This window comes from Rutidosis leptorrhynchoides, chromosome 4 (genome assembly GCF_046630445.1).
Source record: "Rutidosis leptorrhynchoides isolate AG116_Rl617_1_P2 chromosome 4, CSIRO_AGI_Rlap_v1, whole genome shotgun sequence".
NCBI lineage: Eukaryota > Viridiplantae > Streptophyta > Magnoliopsida > Asterales > Asteraceae > Rutidosis > Rutidosis leptorrhynchoides.
The window spans coordinates 562,865,372-562,881,249 of NC_092336.1; the positions used below are offsets into that span (position 1 = coordinate 562,865,372).

Genomic DNA, 15,878 nt, shown 5'->3' on the forward strand with positions numbered 1-15,878 from the left:
TGCTTTAAACGTCAACAAAAATGTTGGTGAGTTATAGGTTTAACCTATATATATCAAATCGTAACAATAGACCACAAGATTTCATATTTCAATATATATCCCATACATAGAGATAAAAATCATTCATATGGTGAACACCTGGTAACCGACATTAACAAGATGCATATATAAGAATATCCCCATCATTCCGGGACACCCTTCGGATATGATATAAATTTCGAAGTACTAAAGCATCCGGTATTTTGGATGGGGTTTGTTAGGCCCAATAGATCTATCTTTAGGATTCGCGTCAATTAGGGTGTCTGTTCCCTAATTCTTAGATTACCAGACTTAATAAAAAGGGGCATATTCGATTTCGATAATTCAACCATAGAATGTAGTTTCACGTACTTGTGTCTATTTTGTAAATCATTTATAAAACCTGCATGTATTCTCATCCCAAAAATATTAGATTTTAAAAGTGGGACTATAACTCACTTTCACAGATTTTTACTTCGTCGGGAAGTAAGACTTGGCCACTGGTCGATTCACGAACCTATAACAAATATGTACATATATATCAAAGTATATTCAAAGTATATTTACAACACTTTTAATACATTTTGATGTTTTAAATTTATTAAGTCAGCTGTCCTCGTTAGTAACCTACAATTAGTTGTCCAACGTTAGATGTACAGAAAAAAAATTGATATATATTATCTTGAATCAATCCACGACCCAGTGTATACATGTCTCAGGCTAGATCACAAGTCAAAGTATATATATATTTGGAATCAACCTCAACCCTGTATAGCTAACTCTCACATTACTGCATATAGAGTGTCTATGGTTGTTCCAAATAATATATACACATGGGTCGATATGATATGTCAAAACATTTGCATACGTGTCTATGGTATCCCAAGATTACATAATATATTAGAATACATATATAATACAATATAAGTTAGCTAGGATATGATTAATATAGATTTGTTACCAATTTTCACGTTGCTACAACAAGAAAAATTATCCAATCTTGTTTTACCCATAACTTCTTCATTTTAAATCCGTTTTGAGTGAATCAAATTGCTGTGGTTTCATATCGAACTCTATTTTATGAATCTAAATAGAAAAAGTATAGGTTTATAGTCAGAAATAAAAGTTACAAGTCATTTTTGTAAAGGTAGTCATTTCAGTCGAAAGAACGACGTCTAGATGACCATTTTAGAAAACATACTTCCACTTTGAGTTTAACCATGATTTTTGGATATAGTTTCATGTTCATAAGAAAAATCATTTTCCCAAAAGAATAACTTTTAAATCAAAGTTTATCATAGTTTTTAATTAACTAACCCAAAACAGCCCGCGGTGTTACTACGACGGCGTATGTCCGGTTTTACAGTGTTCTTCGTGTTTCCAGGTTTTAAATCATTAAGTTAGCATATCATATAGATATAGAACATGTGTTTAGTTGATTTTAAAAGTCAAGTTAGAAGGATTAACTTTTGTTTGCGAACAAGTTTAAAATTAACTAAACTATGTTCTAGTGATTACAAGTTTAAACCTTCAAATAAGATAGCTTTATATGTATGAATCGAATGATGTTATGAACATCATTACTACCTCAAGTTTTCTGAATAAAGCTATTGGAAGTGAGAAAAATGGATCTAGCTTCAAAGGATCCTTGGATGGCTTGAAAGTTCTTGAAGCAGAATCATGACACGAAAACAAGTTCAAGTAAGATTTACACTCGAAATAAGATTGTTATAGTTATAGAAATTGAATCAAAGTTTGAATATGAGTATTACCTTGTATTAGAAAGATATCTTACTGTAAATAATAAAGATTTCTTGAGGTTGGATGATCACTCTACAAGATTGGAAGTAAGCTAGCAAACTTGGAAGTATTCTTGATTTTATGAAACTAGAACTTGTAGAATTTATGAAGAACACTTAGAACTTGAAGATAGAACTTGAGAGAGATCAATTAGATGAAGAAAATTGAAGAATGAAAGTGTTTGTAGGTGTTTTTGGTCGTTGGTGTATGGATTAGATATAAAGGATATGTAATTTTGTTTTCATGTAAATAAGTCATGAATGATTACTCATATTTTTGTAATTTTATGAGATATTTCATGTTAGTTGCCAAATGATGGTTCCCACATGTGTTAGGTGACTCACATAGGCTACTAAGAGCTGATCATTGGAGTGTATATACCAATAATACATATATCTAAAAGCTGTGTATTGTACGAGTACGAATACGGGTGCATACGAGTAGAATTGTTGATGAAACTGAACGAGGATGTAATTGTAAGCATTTTTGTTAAGTAGAAGTATTTTGATAAGTGTCTTGAAGTCTTTCAAAAATGTATGAATACATATTAAAACACTACATGTATATACATTTTAACTGAGTCGTTAAGTCATCGTTAGTCGTTACATGTAAGTGTTGTTTTGAAACCTTTAGGTTAACGATCTTGTTACGTGTTGTTAACCCAATGTTTATAATATCAAATGAGATTTTAAATTATTATATTATCATGATATTATGATGTACGAATATCTCTTAATATGATATATATACATTAAATGTCGTTACAACGATAATCGTTACATATATGTCTCGTTTCAAAATCATTAAGTTAGTAGTCTTGTTTTTACATATGTAGTTCATTATTAATATACTTAATGATATGTTTACTTATCATAATATCATGTTAAATATATATATAACCATATATATATCATCATATAGTTTTTACAAGTTTTAACGTTCGTGAATCACCGGTCAACTTGGGTGGTCAATTGTCTATATGAAACCTATTTCAATTAATCAAGTCTTAACAAGTTTGATTGCTTAATATGTTAGAAACACTTAATCATATAAATAACAATTTCATTTAATATATATATAAACATGGAAAAGTTCGGGTCACTACACTTATCGGTCCCACCATTTTGCTCTCGGGGGTAAAATTTTCAACGTTATCGTTTTTCCAAGAGTACCAATTTGTCACCCTTACTTCTTCTTCTTCATCCATTGATGAATCGTTGATTTCGTCGGTAGAGGCTAATGTGTCGATATGTTGTGAAATTAATAAAGCTGAATAAAAAGTATCATCGGGATAATTGGTGATTTCGGAGCTCTCGAATTCATCAAAATTCGATGATATGAGATTTTCTTGCACACGAATCCTCAGATTAACAGGTGTGTAATCTGATAGAGTTTCAGCTTGCCGATTTACAAACTCTCTCATTTGTTTATTTTGAGCATCAAGTTCTTCGAGTTTGATTTTCATATAATCTAAAGAATTTTCAGGCACATAATTTTCCTCGTCTTCTGGTTGTTGAGTTTGGATATATTCTTGGGAATAATCCCAATTTGAATTGTATTCCTCATAATCATTCCATTCAGATTCTATGGGTGCATAATTTTTTATAGGAACGTAATAATAACATTCCCATGTTGAGTTATAATCTCCGTAGATTTCACAACCAGTTATTGTTTCGTCATTCGTGATCAAAGATTGACCGAACGAATTGTCATCAACACCCGTTTGAGAGTATTGATTAAATTGATTTCGGATGTCATAAAAAGTTTCCAAAATATCCTCGAGATTTTCCATAATGCGCTTATTACCAAATTTTAGCTACAATGTGGTGCATTTACTTAATTATCCTATTAGTTATAAAAATAAAAATTATATAAGTTATCAAATTAATAGACTTTTCTGCTTTTGCCCACGTTTCGAATAGCCAATAGATGCAGCAGGGAGCCAGAACCCTTTAAATCGGAAGCTCACAACTCAGCCACTAACAAATCCAACTATTACTACGAAGCAGAAAATTTGGATGTCTATCAATTTAACCACTTAAAATAATTTTTCGTTGAAATTTAAAAAAATTTTAGAGAAGAAATAGAAAAATTCTATGTCCTAAAAACTATAGTGTCGAGATATAAGAAAGAAAAAGAGTGCGCGTCGAAAAACGTCGAAAAATAAAAAGGCGAAAAATAATTAGGCGTCGCAGAATAAAAAATAAGAAAGTAGCGCGTCGTAACTTAAAAGGCACTAAAATTTAAGAATTAAAAGTTGCGTCTAAAAATATTAAAGCTTAAAAGAAAAACTATATCCCAAATGGCAATAACTTAAAAAGGAACTAAAAACTAAAAACGGTGTCGCAAAATTATAAAGCACCTAAATCTTAGTCTAAAGAAAAAGTACTTAAGAGATTTTACGGCAAAGCCTAAAAATCTAGAAGTAAAAATAACTATGGGAAAAAGTATATTTAAAACTAAATATGAACGAAAAATACAAAAATTACGCTAAAACGAATAAAAAGATAAAAATATAAAAAATATACTAAAAGTTGTAAAAAGTACAATTTTTATAAAAATATTATTTTTAGATTATTAGTATATAAAAATATTAATATATATAATTTATAATAATAATTAAACTAAATATTAAAAGTTATTATTAAAACTAAATACAAATATATTAATTAATAAGAACCCTAATTAGGTTAAATATTAATAATAATAAATAATAAAACCCTAATCCGTATTAAATGCTGCGTACCAGGTTTGCTGTGTAAGACAGCTCCGTGACTGCGGTTCCACATGGCAGAATGGCTCCGCGAGTGCGGATGTTTGTAGACTCAAAATGGTTCCGTTTTTTTTTTAAATTTTATATTGTTTTTCTAAAAATATATTTATACAAATATATATAAAAATAAAAAATATAGTGTTTCGCCGAGTTCCCCGGCAGCGGCGCCAAAAACTTGATGTCGTAGCGTGGGGGTACGGAAATACTATTATTTTTTACTACGAAATACGTTACAAATTACACAAGTTTTAATTATTTATTTACAGATGGGATATACCTAAACATCGCTACAACACTATAGGCAGTGTACCTAATCGTAGAGTAGTATAGTTTTTAGTAAGTCCGGTTCGTTCCACAGGGAGATGGCTTATTTCACACTATATTTTAAATAACTATATTTGTACAAAATATATATAATAATATATAATAATATATAAAAAGGGGGTTTACCGTTTAATGACCGGTTTGTCGATTTTAAAACTTTAGTCGCAGTTAAAACCTAATGTAAAATATTAAAAATAAATACAACTTAATTTAAAACGTAAAGTAAATAACGATAATGAAATTTCGATAAATAAAAGTGCGAGAAAATTAAAAAGTACGATAATTAAAAGCGCAATTAAATACAATGACAATAAATAAAAGTGCGATAATTAAAAGTGCAATTAAATATGAAAATAAAAGAATTATGCTTATTTAAACTTCCGTAATCATGATGTTCGACGTGTTGATTTTAGTTTATTCCCATGGGTTAATTGTCCTGGATTATTTAATATGTCCGTCTGGTTTTTGTCCATAACAGTCCATCAGTCATAAATATAAAATGCGAGTGTCCTCGTCAAATTATCCTTATACCCGAAGTCAAATATTCCAACTAATTGGGGACTTAAACTGTAACAAGGTCTTAATACTTTGTTTAATAATTACACCAGGATATCGACTGCGTGTAACCCAAGGTTCTAATACTTTGTTAACAATTACACCAAGTGTCCTTGTATATAATTTCACATCTGTTTTAATAATTCTAGTGACTATTAATTCATTCCCGTGTCCGGTTAAATGAACGATTATTCGTACATATAAATATCCCGCCCATCGTGTCCGATCGAGTGTATGTGGTTATTTATAGGTACGTCCAATTGTAAATCTTCATATTAAATTAACAAACTATCATTTAGTTAAACAAATATAAAGCCCATTAATAGCCCATAGTCTAATTTCCACAAGTGTCGTTCTTTTGTCTAAACCCCAATTATGGTACAAAGCCCAATTACCCAATTTTAGTATTTTAGCCCAACATCATGATTACTTCGTCTTAAATAAGCATAATAATAACTTAAGTACGAAACATTAATTTAAAAAAGAGAACATAGCTTACATTGATTATTTATCGCGTAGTGTTACACAGACAGAGCTCCGACTTTAAAACCCGTAAAATAACCTTTGCATAACCCAAAACTAATCTAATATAAAACTACACTATACTATATATATATAATATATATATATATATATATATATATATATATATATATATATATATATATATATATATATATATATATATATATATATATATATATATATATATATATATTATTACTATTACAGAGGAGTATTATTATTATTATTATATATTTTGAACTCGGCAGAAGCTGGTTGCATTTATCGGACATTTCTGATTTTGGCTGCTCCGCGAGTGCGGAGGTTCTATGCTTTAAAGCTCCGCGAGTGCGGAGGTCAGGAATCCAGCTCACATTTTTTTGGCCATTTGCTTGTCGACATTATATTTAAATATATATAATATATAAATAATTTATATAATTATTTAAATATTATATTATATTCTTGTGCATAGTTGACTCATAATTTTTAGTCCGTTGCGTCGGGCGTTGATAGTTGGCTCAGGTCCCGGTTCCGGATTTTCGAACGTCCTTTCGTATAATTTAATATCTTGTACTTTCCGTTCCGCAACTTGTACTCTTGTCATTTTTAGACGTTTCTTATCAATAAATTGAACCACTTGGATTGTATCTTGTACATTTGAGCTTTTTGGTCATTTGCGTCTTCAAATCGTCATTTTCGCCTTTTATCTTCGCACTTATTTAATATAAATGATTACAACTTACAATAGGACAATTACAACTAAATAATTTACATATTGGGAGGATATTGCTACTAAATATATGTTCATTTGGAGCACTATCAATAAGTCTTTGGCCTCCCAGCTTGCTTCACTATCGGGTAAGTTACGCCACTTAACTAGGTATTCTCTATAGCTCGGCACACCTCGTCTTCATACCATTCGATGCAACAAGATATCTTCCACCTCAGGATCAAACGAAGTCGCAACTGCCATTGGTGCACGTTTGGAAACTCCTCGTTCTGGGTTTTCCTCATCTCCATGATAAGGTTTTAGAAAATTTACGTGGAAGACTAGATGAATCTTTAATTTTAACGGTAGTTGAACTCGATAAGATACATTCCCAACATGTCCAATCACCGAGAATGGGCCTTCATATCTCCGAATCAATCCATTATGCACTTTCCTAAATGTTTTGAATTGTTGAGGTAGAAGTTTCACCATTACTTGGTCCCCAACTTTGAACTTAACATGTCGTCTTTTCTCATCCGCCAATTTCTTCATTTTCTTAGCCGCCTTATCTAGTGATGCTCGTGCCAAGTCGGCCTGTTTGTACCACTCCTTCATCGTCCTATAAGCGGATGGGCTTCTTCCATCGTATGAAGCGGCCAAGGCATTCGGGGTCAATGGTTGACGCCTTGTTAGCAACTCAAAAGGACTTTTCCCCGTGGACTCACTCCTCTGCATGTTATAAGATAACTGAGCAATATCAAGAAGCTTAGCCCAATCATGTTGATTTGCACTTACGCAGTGTCGAAGATAGAGCTCCAATAGTGCATTCACCCTTTCCATTTGTCCGTCCGTTTGGGGATGAAAACTCGTGGAGAAATTCAAGTCTGTCCCCATGATCTTGTATAACTCCGTCCAAAAACGCCATGTGAACCTTGGATCTCGATCACTTACTATCACATACGGTATCCCCCAATACTTCACCACATTCTTGAAAAATAGTTTTGCGGTTTCATTCTCGGTAACTTTGGATGATGCGGCTATGAAGGTACCATACTTAGAAAATCGGTCTACCATGACTATAATACTCCCACACCCTTCCGACTTGGGTAAGCAAGTAATGAAGTCCATGGAAACACTCTCCCATGGTCCTTTCGGTGTAGGTAGCGGCTATAATAGTCCTCCTGGTTGGCGTTGCTCTATCTTGTCTTGTTGGCATATTAGGCATGTCCGCACGTACGTCTCTACGTCGTCTTCCATCCTTGGCCAATAATAAGTGCCTTCTACTAATGTCAGCGTCCTCTTGATACCTGGATGACCAGCCCACTTTGAATCATGACACTCCTTCAAGATTGTCCGTCTAAGATCACCCCACTTAGGCACATATAACCGGTCTCCTTTGGTGAATAATAGATCACCCTTGAGCCAAAACCTTCGCATTTTCCCATCTCGAGCCAATCCAACAAGGTTTTTGGCTATAGGATCATGCTCTAATCCCTCCTTTATACGATCTTGAAGGAAGAATTGTGGTTTTGTGAACGCTGCAAACTCCACCTTACGACTTAGGGCATTAGCTACCACATTGGCTTTCCTAGGCTTATACTCCAACACATAGTCAAATTCGGCTAAGAAGTCTTGCCAACGAGCTTGTTTGGGACTCAACTTCTTTTGGGTTTGAAAATAACTCGTTGCCACATTATCCGTCTTGATCACGAACCTTGATCCCAAAAGATAATGCCTCCATGTCCTCAAACAATGAACCATCACTGTCATCTCCTTCTCCTGCACAGTGTACTTTCTTTCCGCCTCGTTAAGTTTCCGGCTTTCGAACGCGATCGGGTGACCCTTTTGCATTAGAACTCCTCCAATAGCAAAGTCCGATGCGTCTGTGTGTAACTCGAACGGAATGGTCACATCTGGAAGTCTCAACAACGGTTCTTCCATGACAGCTCCTTTCAACTCCTCGAATGCTGCTTGACATTTCTCATCCCACAACCAAGCTTTGTTCTTCTTTAATAATTCTGTCAATGGAGCCGCTTTCGCCGAGTATCCCTTGATAAAACGACGATAGTAGTTTACTAAACCAAGGAAAGATCATAAATCAGTCACCTTCATTGGTGCCTCCCACTCTTGAATTGCCTTGACCTTAACCCCGTCCATGAGTAACATCCCATTTTTAATTCTATGTCCAAGAAAATCCATCTCCTCTAATCCGAATGAACATTTCTCTAGCTTCACATACAACTCGTTGTCCCTTAGTACTTGGAATACTTGCTTCAAGTGCCTCACATGATCTTCCATGGTGTCGCTATACACGACTATGTCATCCAAGTACACCACGACAAACTTGTCAAGGAAGTGGTGAAATAATTTATTCATCAAAGTACAAAATGTGGCAGGGGCATTGGTTAAGCCAAAGGGCATGACTAGGAATTCATAAGCGCCATATCTCGTCACACAAGTGGTCTTAGCCTCATCTCCTTCGGCAATTCGTACTTGATAGTATCCCGGCCTCAAGTCCAACATGCTGAAGTATCTCACTTTCCCAAGTTGATCGAACAAATCAGCAATAAGCGGAATTGGGTATTTGTTCTTGATAGTTACCTTGTTCAGTGCTCGGTAGTCTATACACATTCACAAGGACCCGTCCTTCTTTCTTTGAAATAGCACCGGTGCACCATAAGGGGCTTTTGAGGGACGGATATATCCCGCATCCAATAACTCCTTGAGTTGTCTCCGCAACTCCTCCAACTCGGGTGGGGCCATTCGGTAAGGGACTTTGGAAGGTGGTTTTGATCCTGGCTCCAACTCGATCGCATGGTCTATCTCCCTCCTAGGTGGTAGCTTCCTTGGTAACTCCTTAGGCATGACATCCTTGAACTCATCAAGGACTTTCTCAATCTCCTTGGGTACCTCTAGTTTTCCCTTTTCTTCGGCCGTCTCTTGCCTTGCTACCACTAAATAGCAAGTCTCATTCTTGTTGTATCCCTTCTTGAATTGTGTGGTCGAAAGTGACTTGGATGCACTCTTGCTTCCACGTTCGGTCGACACCATACAAGTTTTCCCACCATCTAAGATACACAGTAAGTTAGTGAACGGCATAGGGAAACCTCGTACCTGATCTAGGAACTCCATCCCAAGTACTAAATTGAAGTCATCTATATGCACGACTGATAGATGAATCATTCCTTCCCATTCTCCAATATTCACTTGCGCATCTTTAGCCACCCCACTAATCAGTTTAGCATTCGCGTTCACCGTCTTTATCATTCCACCCTCCTTTATCTCTTTAATCCCCAATCTCTTAGCTTCTTCGGTGGAGACAAAGTTATGAGTAGCTCCCGTATCTACCAAAGCTCGTACCCGGTTTCCTCGAACATAAACTTCCACGAATTGGAGTCCTTTAGCCATTACTTTGGGTACCTCCACCTTGGCGTTGATAGCGTTGAGTATTTGCATCGATCCCATGCACACATCCTCATCCTGACAACCCGCCTTTTGAGCTTCCATAGCATGAAGGCTAGCTTTCTTCGGACAATCTCGGGCTCTATGTGGTCCATCACATATGAAACATCCATCATTCTTGTAAGAAGTTTTTATGCTCTTGTTATTCCCGGTTGGTGGCTTACGTGTATTATCATTCCTTGATTGGGCGGGCTTATCTCCCCCACCTTTTTCATGGCTCACCTTCTTATCTTTTGACTTGAACGAATCTTTCTTATTAGCATGGTCGACTAGTGCCTCCACTTGAGAAATTTCGGTGGCAAGGCCTTGGACTCCTCCTCTCTCCAACTCCGTTTTAGCCCAATGTTGCAAACCATCTAGAAAATAGAAGAGAAGAATATCATCGGGAATATCTGGGACCTCCAGGCTAAGGTTCGTGAATTCTTTAATATACTCCCGAATCCTCCCGAAATGATGTAATTTATGTAGACGACTCATCGCATCCTTTTGAGCCTTCTTGGGGTAGAATTGATTCTTAAGTTCAATAAGGAGATCATCCCAAGTATCAATAGTAACCGTACCTTTCTTGATATCTCCATATCGACGATGCCACCATAATGCTACGGTATCCTTCAGGTAACGGGTTGCCATCTTGATCTTCATTGCATCATCCACTATGTTGACTCCCTCCAAGTATTGTTCCATCTCCCATATAAAATCATCAACTGCTCGGGCTTCCCGCTTCCCCACGAATGGTGACGGCTTAGGAACGTCTACCTTCAGAGCATTGCATCCAGTGTTGCCACCCCCACTAGCCATGAATCTCAAATAAGAGTTCATGTTGGTTTGTAAATCCACGAGGCGTTGGTGAATAGTGGAGACCTCCCCCTCCATTTTGCCTCGCAACTTCGTAATCTCACCCATGAGCATACCCCTTAAGTCATGGATCTTATGTCGCATGTCAACGTCTAGCACGTTGATTTCACTCTTGCAATCATATTTCAATTCGTCAAAGTCCCCGTCCAAACCATCTAAACGTTGGTGGATGTCTTCGAACTTTGCTTTCACGTCATCCATGGATGTCTCTACATCCATGATCCTCTTGTCCAAGTTTGCGACAAAGTCTTTGGACGTACCTCGGTTCTTCTTGGCTCCTTGGCGAGTCTCTGCCCGACCATGAGTCTCATCACCCATCACACCACTTGTTGAGCTCACATTCTTCTCGGTCTCGGTTGCCATCTCCTTGAATCGACCTTGCTCTTGATACCAAATTTCACAGACTTATCTCAATAAGCTCACGTGCAGCACTTAGTCTCTACTAAGTCAGCCTTACTCGGACCTTATAACGATTCAAGTAACCAAAAGACAAAATATTATAGAACAAATAGAATTGAAGAAAATACTTATATTGCTTGAGAATGCGTTACAAGAGAGAATGTTTAAGATTTGAGGTGTGATGTTCCAAATAAGGCCACCCCTATTTATACTACTCATATCACAAAATGGATGGCTAGGATTAAATACAATGGATGGCTAAGATCTAAGAACTAGAAGCTTCATGTGTCTAGATATTTCCATGGACATTCTATACCATTCCATGGAAGAACTCATGGGAAAGTTCTAGTGAACTTCCATGAGGTTCTTGGGCCTTTTTTGATTTTGACATATTGGGCCACAAACTTAGTGGGTTGGGCCATAAAATTGTTGGATTGTGACATTTAACTTGACACCAAAAATTTGTGAAAATCTATGGTGAAGATGTGGATTGGCTCACCTATTCTGAAGCAATTCTCAAGAGATTTGGATCCATTGTTGAAGATCTAATGGCTGAGCTCAAGAATCTTAAACAAAGTAGGTCTGTGCAAACCTACAAGGATGAATTTGAAGTATTGTTGAACAAGGTAAAGATCACTATAAAACAAGGCATTAGTTTGTTTTTGGCAAGCCTGCAAAAGGAGATTGAGTTACCTGTTAGGATGTTCAGGCCTAAATCTTTAGAAGATGCATATTGCTTGGCCAAGTTACAAGAAGACACCATAACTGCCACCAAGAAAAGATTCACTCCATTACTATCCACACCAAGAACTACCTACTCTGGTTACAAAACATGAACCCAATCACAAACTGCTACCACTACACTAACCCTGCCCTCAAACAATAACCGATTAGCATTGGCATCTACACCATACAATGCTCCTGTCAAGAACCCTGCACCAAAAAGACAATTGTCATAAAAAGATTTTGAAGATACGAGGTCACAAGGGCTGTGTTCCTATTGTGATAAAAAAAAATATGCCCCAGGTCACAAGTGTAGTGAACAAATGTACTCACTATAAGTGTTGGCAGATGATGGGTTAGATGGAAGTGAAGTGGATGAACCTGCAATACAAATAACAACCTCAGTTCATGAAGACATTGATGTGCCAGATGAGGTAATTGAGTACTCTCCACAAATTTCATTACATGCTTTGACTGGAACAACTGATTATCAGACTATGAGGGTTTATGGTCACATCAACAAGAAAGTTGTTCACATATTAATTTATTCTGGAAGTACACACAACTTTTTAGATTTAGAATTTGCAAAGAAAGTTGGGTGTTTAGCTAGCAACATGAGTACCATGCAGGTCTGCATACCAGGAGGTAACAAAATCACTAGTTCTGGGGAATGCAAACAGTTTCAATGGCAAATGAATGGTAAGGAATTCATTGATGATATGGTGATTATACCAATTAGGGGCTGTGACATGGTCTTGGGCATACAATGGCTTAAGAAGTTGGGTAACATCATATGGAATTTTGATGAATTAAAAATGGTATTTACATACAACAAAGATAGAATTGTTTTAAGGGGAAAAAAGGCACCATTGCAGTGGGTCAAGGGTAAGCAAATGGACAAGAGTTGTGTGTAGCAAGGGGCTTATCTGGCATCTATGTGTTTGTGTGTTTATCATGTCACTTGCTATGGCATGGACACACAACATAATGGGTCAACGGAAGTAGAACCACAAATTGCCCAACTATTGAAGGAATATTCTGACAAATTTGAAGTACCCACTAAACTGCCACCAAAAAGAAGTCATGACCACAGAATTCCTTTGAAGGAAGGGACACTACCAATTAATGTCAGAACATATAGGCATCCTCCAACCCAAAAAGATGCCATAGAGAATATGGTTACTGAATTACTTGATACAAGAGTCATAAAAGCTAGCCAGAGTCTATTTTCTGCACCAATAGTGATGGTTAAAAAGAAGGATGGCAGTTGGAGAATGTGTATTGACTATAGGGAGCTTAACAAGCAAACTGTGAAAGATAAGTTTCCAATTCCTTTTATTGAAGAGTTAATTGATGAACTTAGTGGGTCAACAGTGTTTTCAAAGCTTGATTTAAGGTCTGGTTATCATCAAATCAGGATGTTTGATGATGATATTGCTAAAACAACTTTTAGTACCCATGAAGGACATTATGAATTTCTTGTAATGCCATTTGGTCTCACTAATGCTCCAGCCACATTTCAATCATTAATGAATGAAATTTTCAAGAAGTTCTAAAGGAAGTATGTGTTGGTATTCTTTGATGATATACTCATTTATAGCTCCAGTCTAGAGGAACATGTGCAGCATTTGGATATGGTACTGCAGTTAATGAGGTAAAATACACTTTATGCTAAACAATCAAAGTGTATCTTTGCAACACCTAAGGTTGAATACTTAGGTCATGTGATTACTGCAGAAGGTGTTTCTACTGACCCTGCAAAGATTGAAGTAATGCAACAGTGGCCACTTCCTAAGTCATTGAAGTAATTAAGAGGATTTTTGGGCCTCACGGGGTATTACAGGAGGTGTATAAAAGGGTATGCTTCCATTAGTCAACCTTTGATGTGATGACCCATCCAAATCCATATGGACGAATACATCATTCATCGATTTCTTTGCGAGGTATTTGACCTCTATATGATATGTTTTGTAAACATTGCATTCTTTTGAAAAGGCACACTATAAATGAATATTTAAATCCATGGTTTTCGACATCTGATGATTTCTACATATAGATAATTACCGTAAATAATAGTTTACAATAATACTTCCGTTGACAATGCAGTCAAAATAGATACTTGGTGATGATTTTGTGAATGCAACGTTTCCTTCAAAAATATGCCATGTAAGACTCCATGCACATAGCTTGTCTAACATATAAGCAAACAGTGGAAGACTTCTAGGAACCTGAGAATAAACATACTAACAAGTGTCAACACAAAGGTTGGTGAGTTCATAGTTTTAATGTTTCGTATAATCTGTATATAAAGGTAGACCACAAGATTTCAGTTGTTTCATCCGAAACATTTATCAAAATGTTCTAGGAAATTGAGCACCCTGGTAACTAAACTTAACGTATATATAATAAGTACCCCTGTGTTAACATACATGCAACCAACATGTACGATATACGTAATCCAACGTGTACTAAACTCAAATAGCATACGTCTGTTTTATAGTTTAGGCTAGGGTCTCTATACCTGGAACAGAAGGGGATGTCAAGCCCTATGGATCCATATACAGCTACTCGCGCCCACCAGTCCTTATAACTGGCAGTTACTAGTTACCAAAGCTAAGGGATTTTCGGTTCAAACTCAGTGTAGAATTTAGTATGTACTTGTGTCCAATGCGTTTAAAATAAAGTGCATATATTCTCAGCCCAAAAATATAGATTTCAAAAACAACTAAAAAGGGATCTATAAACTCATCTTAGCAGCACATAAAGTAATTCACCGGAATGTGATCGAAACTCGAAATACCAAATAACCATAGATCTCAACCTAGAGAACATATGTTGGTCAATAAATGTCTATCAAGCTAGGTCAGGTCATAGTGTATCACAATCCTAATGCTCGAGATCGACATACAAAAGTTATCAAAAGTCATTTCAAAAAGTCAATTTTGACAATTGTTCAACAAAACGAGACGTGCCTTATATAAGGATTCATTTACTCGGCTGGTAATATTTAAAAATCCACTTTATCAATCTTATAAACAAGTTGTTTAAATCTTAATTGCATATTCAAAAGCAATTTCAATTAACGTCAATCATAATTCAGTTGACCATATCTTTTAATTCGTTCATCGAAATTACGCGATTTCTAAATGAAAGTTATTGATTTTTCGCCAGCTTTCCAATAACATGCATATCATATACCTTATATCAGTAATATATGTATTAAATTCATGATTCATCATAAACTATTTAACGACGAAATTTAGCATACAAGCATGCATAAATATATATACTCGAGCACTTGACATGGATACATTATTAATATATAAAAGATAAGATATGAATGCTCACGTATCAATATTGTGATTCAATATTGCAGGAAAGTACGTAGGCGCAACAGAGATGATAAACACTAGGTTTGACTTGCGAATATTACCCACGAACATTACCCATAACCTCCATAGCTATAACCCATAGTTTCCTTAGCTCTATCCCGCTCGAAAACCTATTTTGAAAGTGACAGGCTCAAGACCTCGTCGTAGTATTTTTTGTATAATACTACTAATGATAATAATAAGATTAATAATAATAATCTTAATCTTTAATAATAATAATAATAATAATAATAATAATAATAATAATAATAATAATAATAATAATAATAATAATAATAATAATAATAATATAATTATAATACAGAGGATATCGAGAGAGAGGTGTGTGTGCAGAAGCAAAACTCGAGCTCTATTTATACAC

General features: G+C 35.6%; 2 protein-coding genes across 2 annotated transcripts; one reads left to right on the forward strand and one right to left on the reverse strand.

Annotated features, from left to right (window-relative positions):
- Positions 1-9,317: 9,317 nt before the first annotated feature.
- LOC139842742 (uncharacterized) lies at positions 9,318-10,151 on the reverse strand. The gene has a single exon (XM_071832850.1). It carries the CDS (start codon positions 10,149-10,151, stop codon positions 9,318-9,320), a length of 834 nt encoding a protein of 277 aa, XP_071688951.1.
- A 1,799-nt stretch (positions 10,152-11,950) lies between these two features.
- On the forward strand, positions 11,951-13,039 carry LOC139842743 (uncharacterized). Its single transcript, XM_071832851.1, has 2 exons — positions 11,951-12,224; positions 12,474-13,039. The coding sequence occupies exons 1-2, from the start codon at positions 11,951-11,953 to the stop codon at positions 13,037-13,039; spliced, it is 840 nt and encodes a 279-aa protein (XP_071688952.1).
- Positions 13,040-15,878: the final 2,839 nt, after the last annotated feature.

Bases quoted from the DNA above. Each gene is read 5' to 3' on its own strand.
- LOC139842742 (XM_071832850.1), bottom strand. From the start codon at position 10,151: ATGGGATCGATGCAAATACTCAACGCTATCAACGCCAAGGTGGAGGTA.
- LOC139842743 (XM_071832851.1), top strand. From the start codon at position 11,951: ATGGCTGAGCTCAAGAATCTTAAACAAAGTAGGTCTGTGCAAACCTAC. The intron at 12,225-12,473 runs GTTACAAAACAT...AAGTGTTGGCAG, and splicing joins ACCAAGAACTACCTACTCTG to ATGATGGGTTAGATGGAAGT.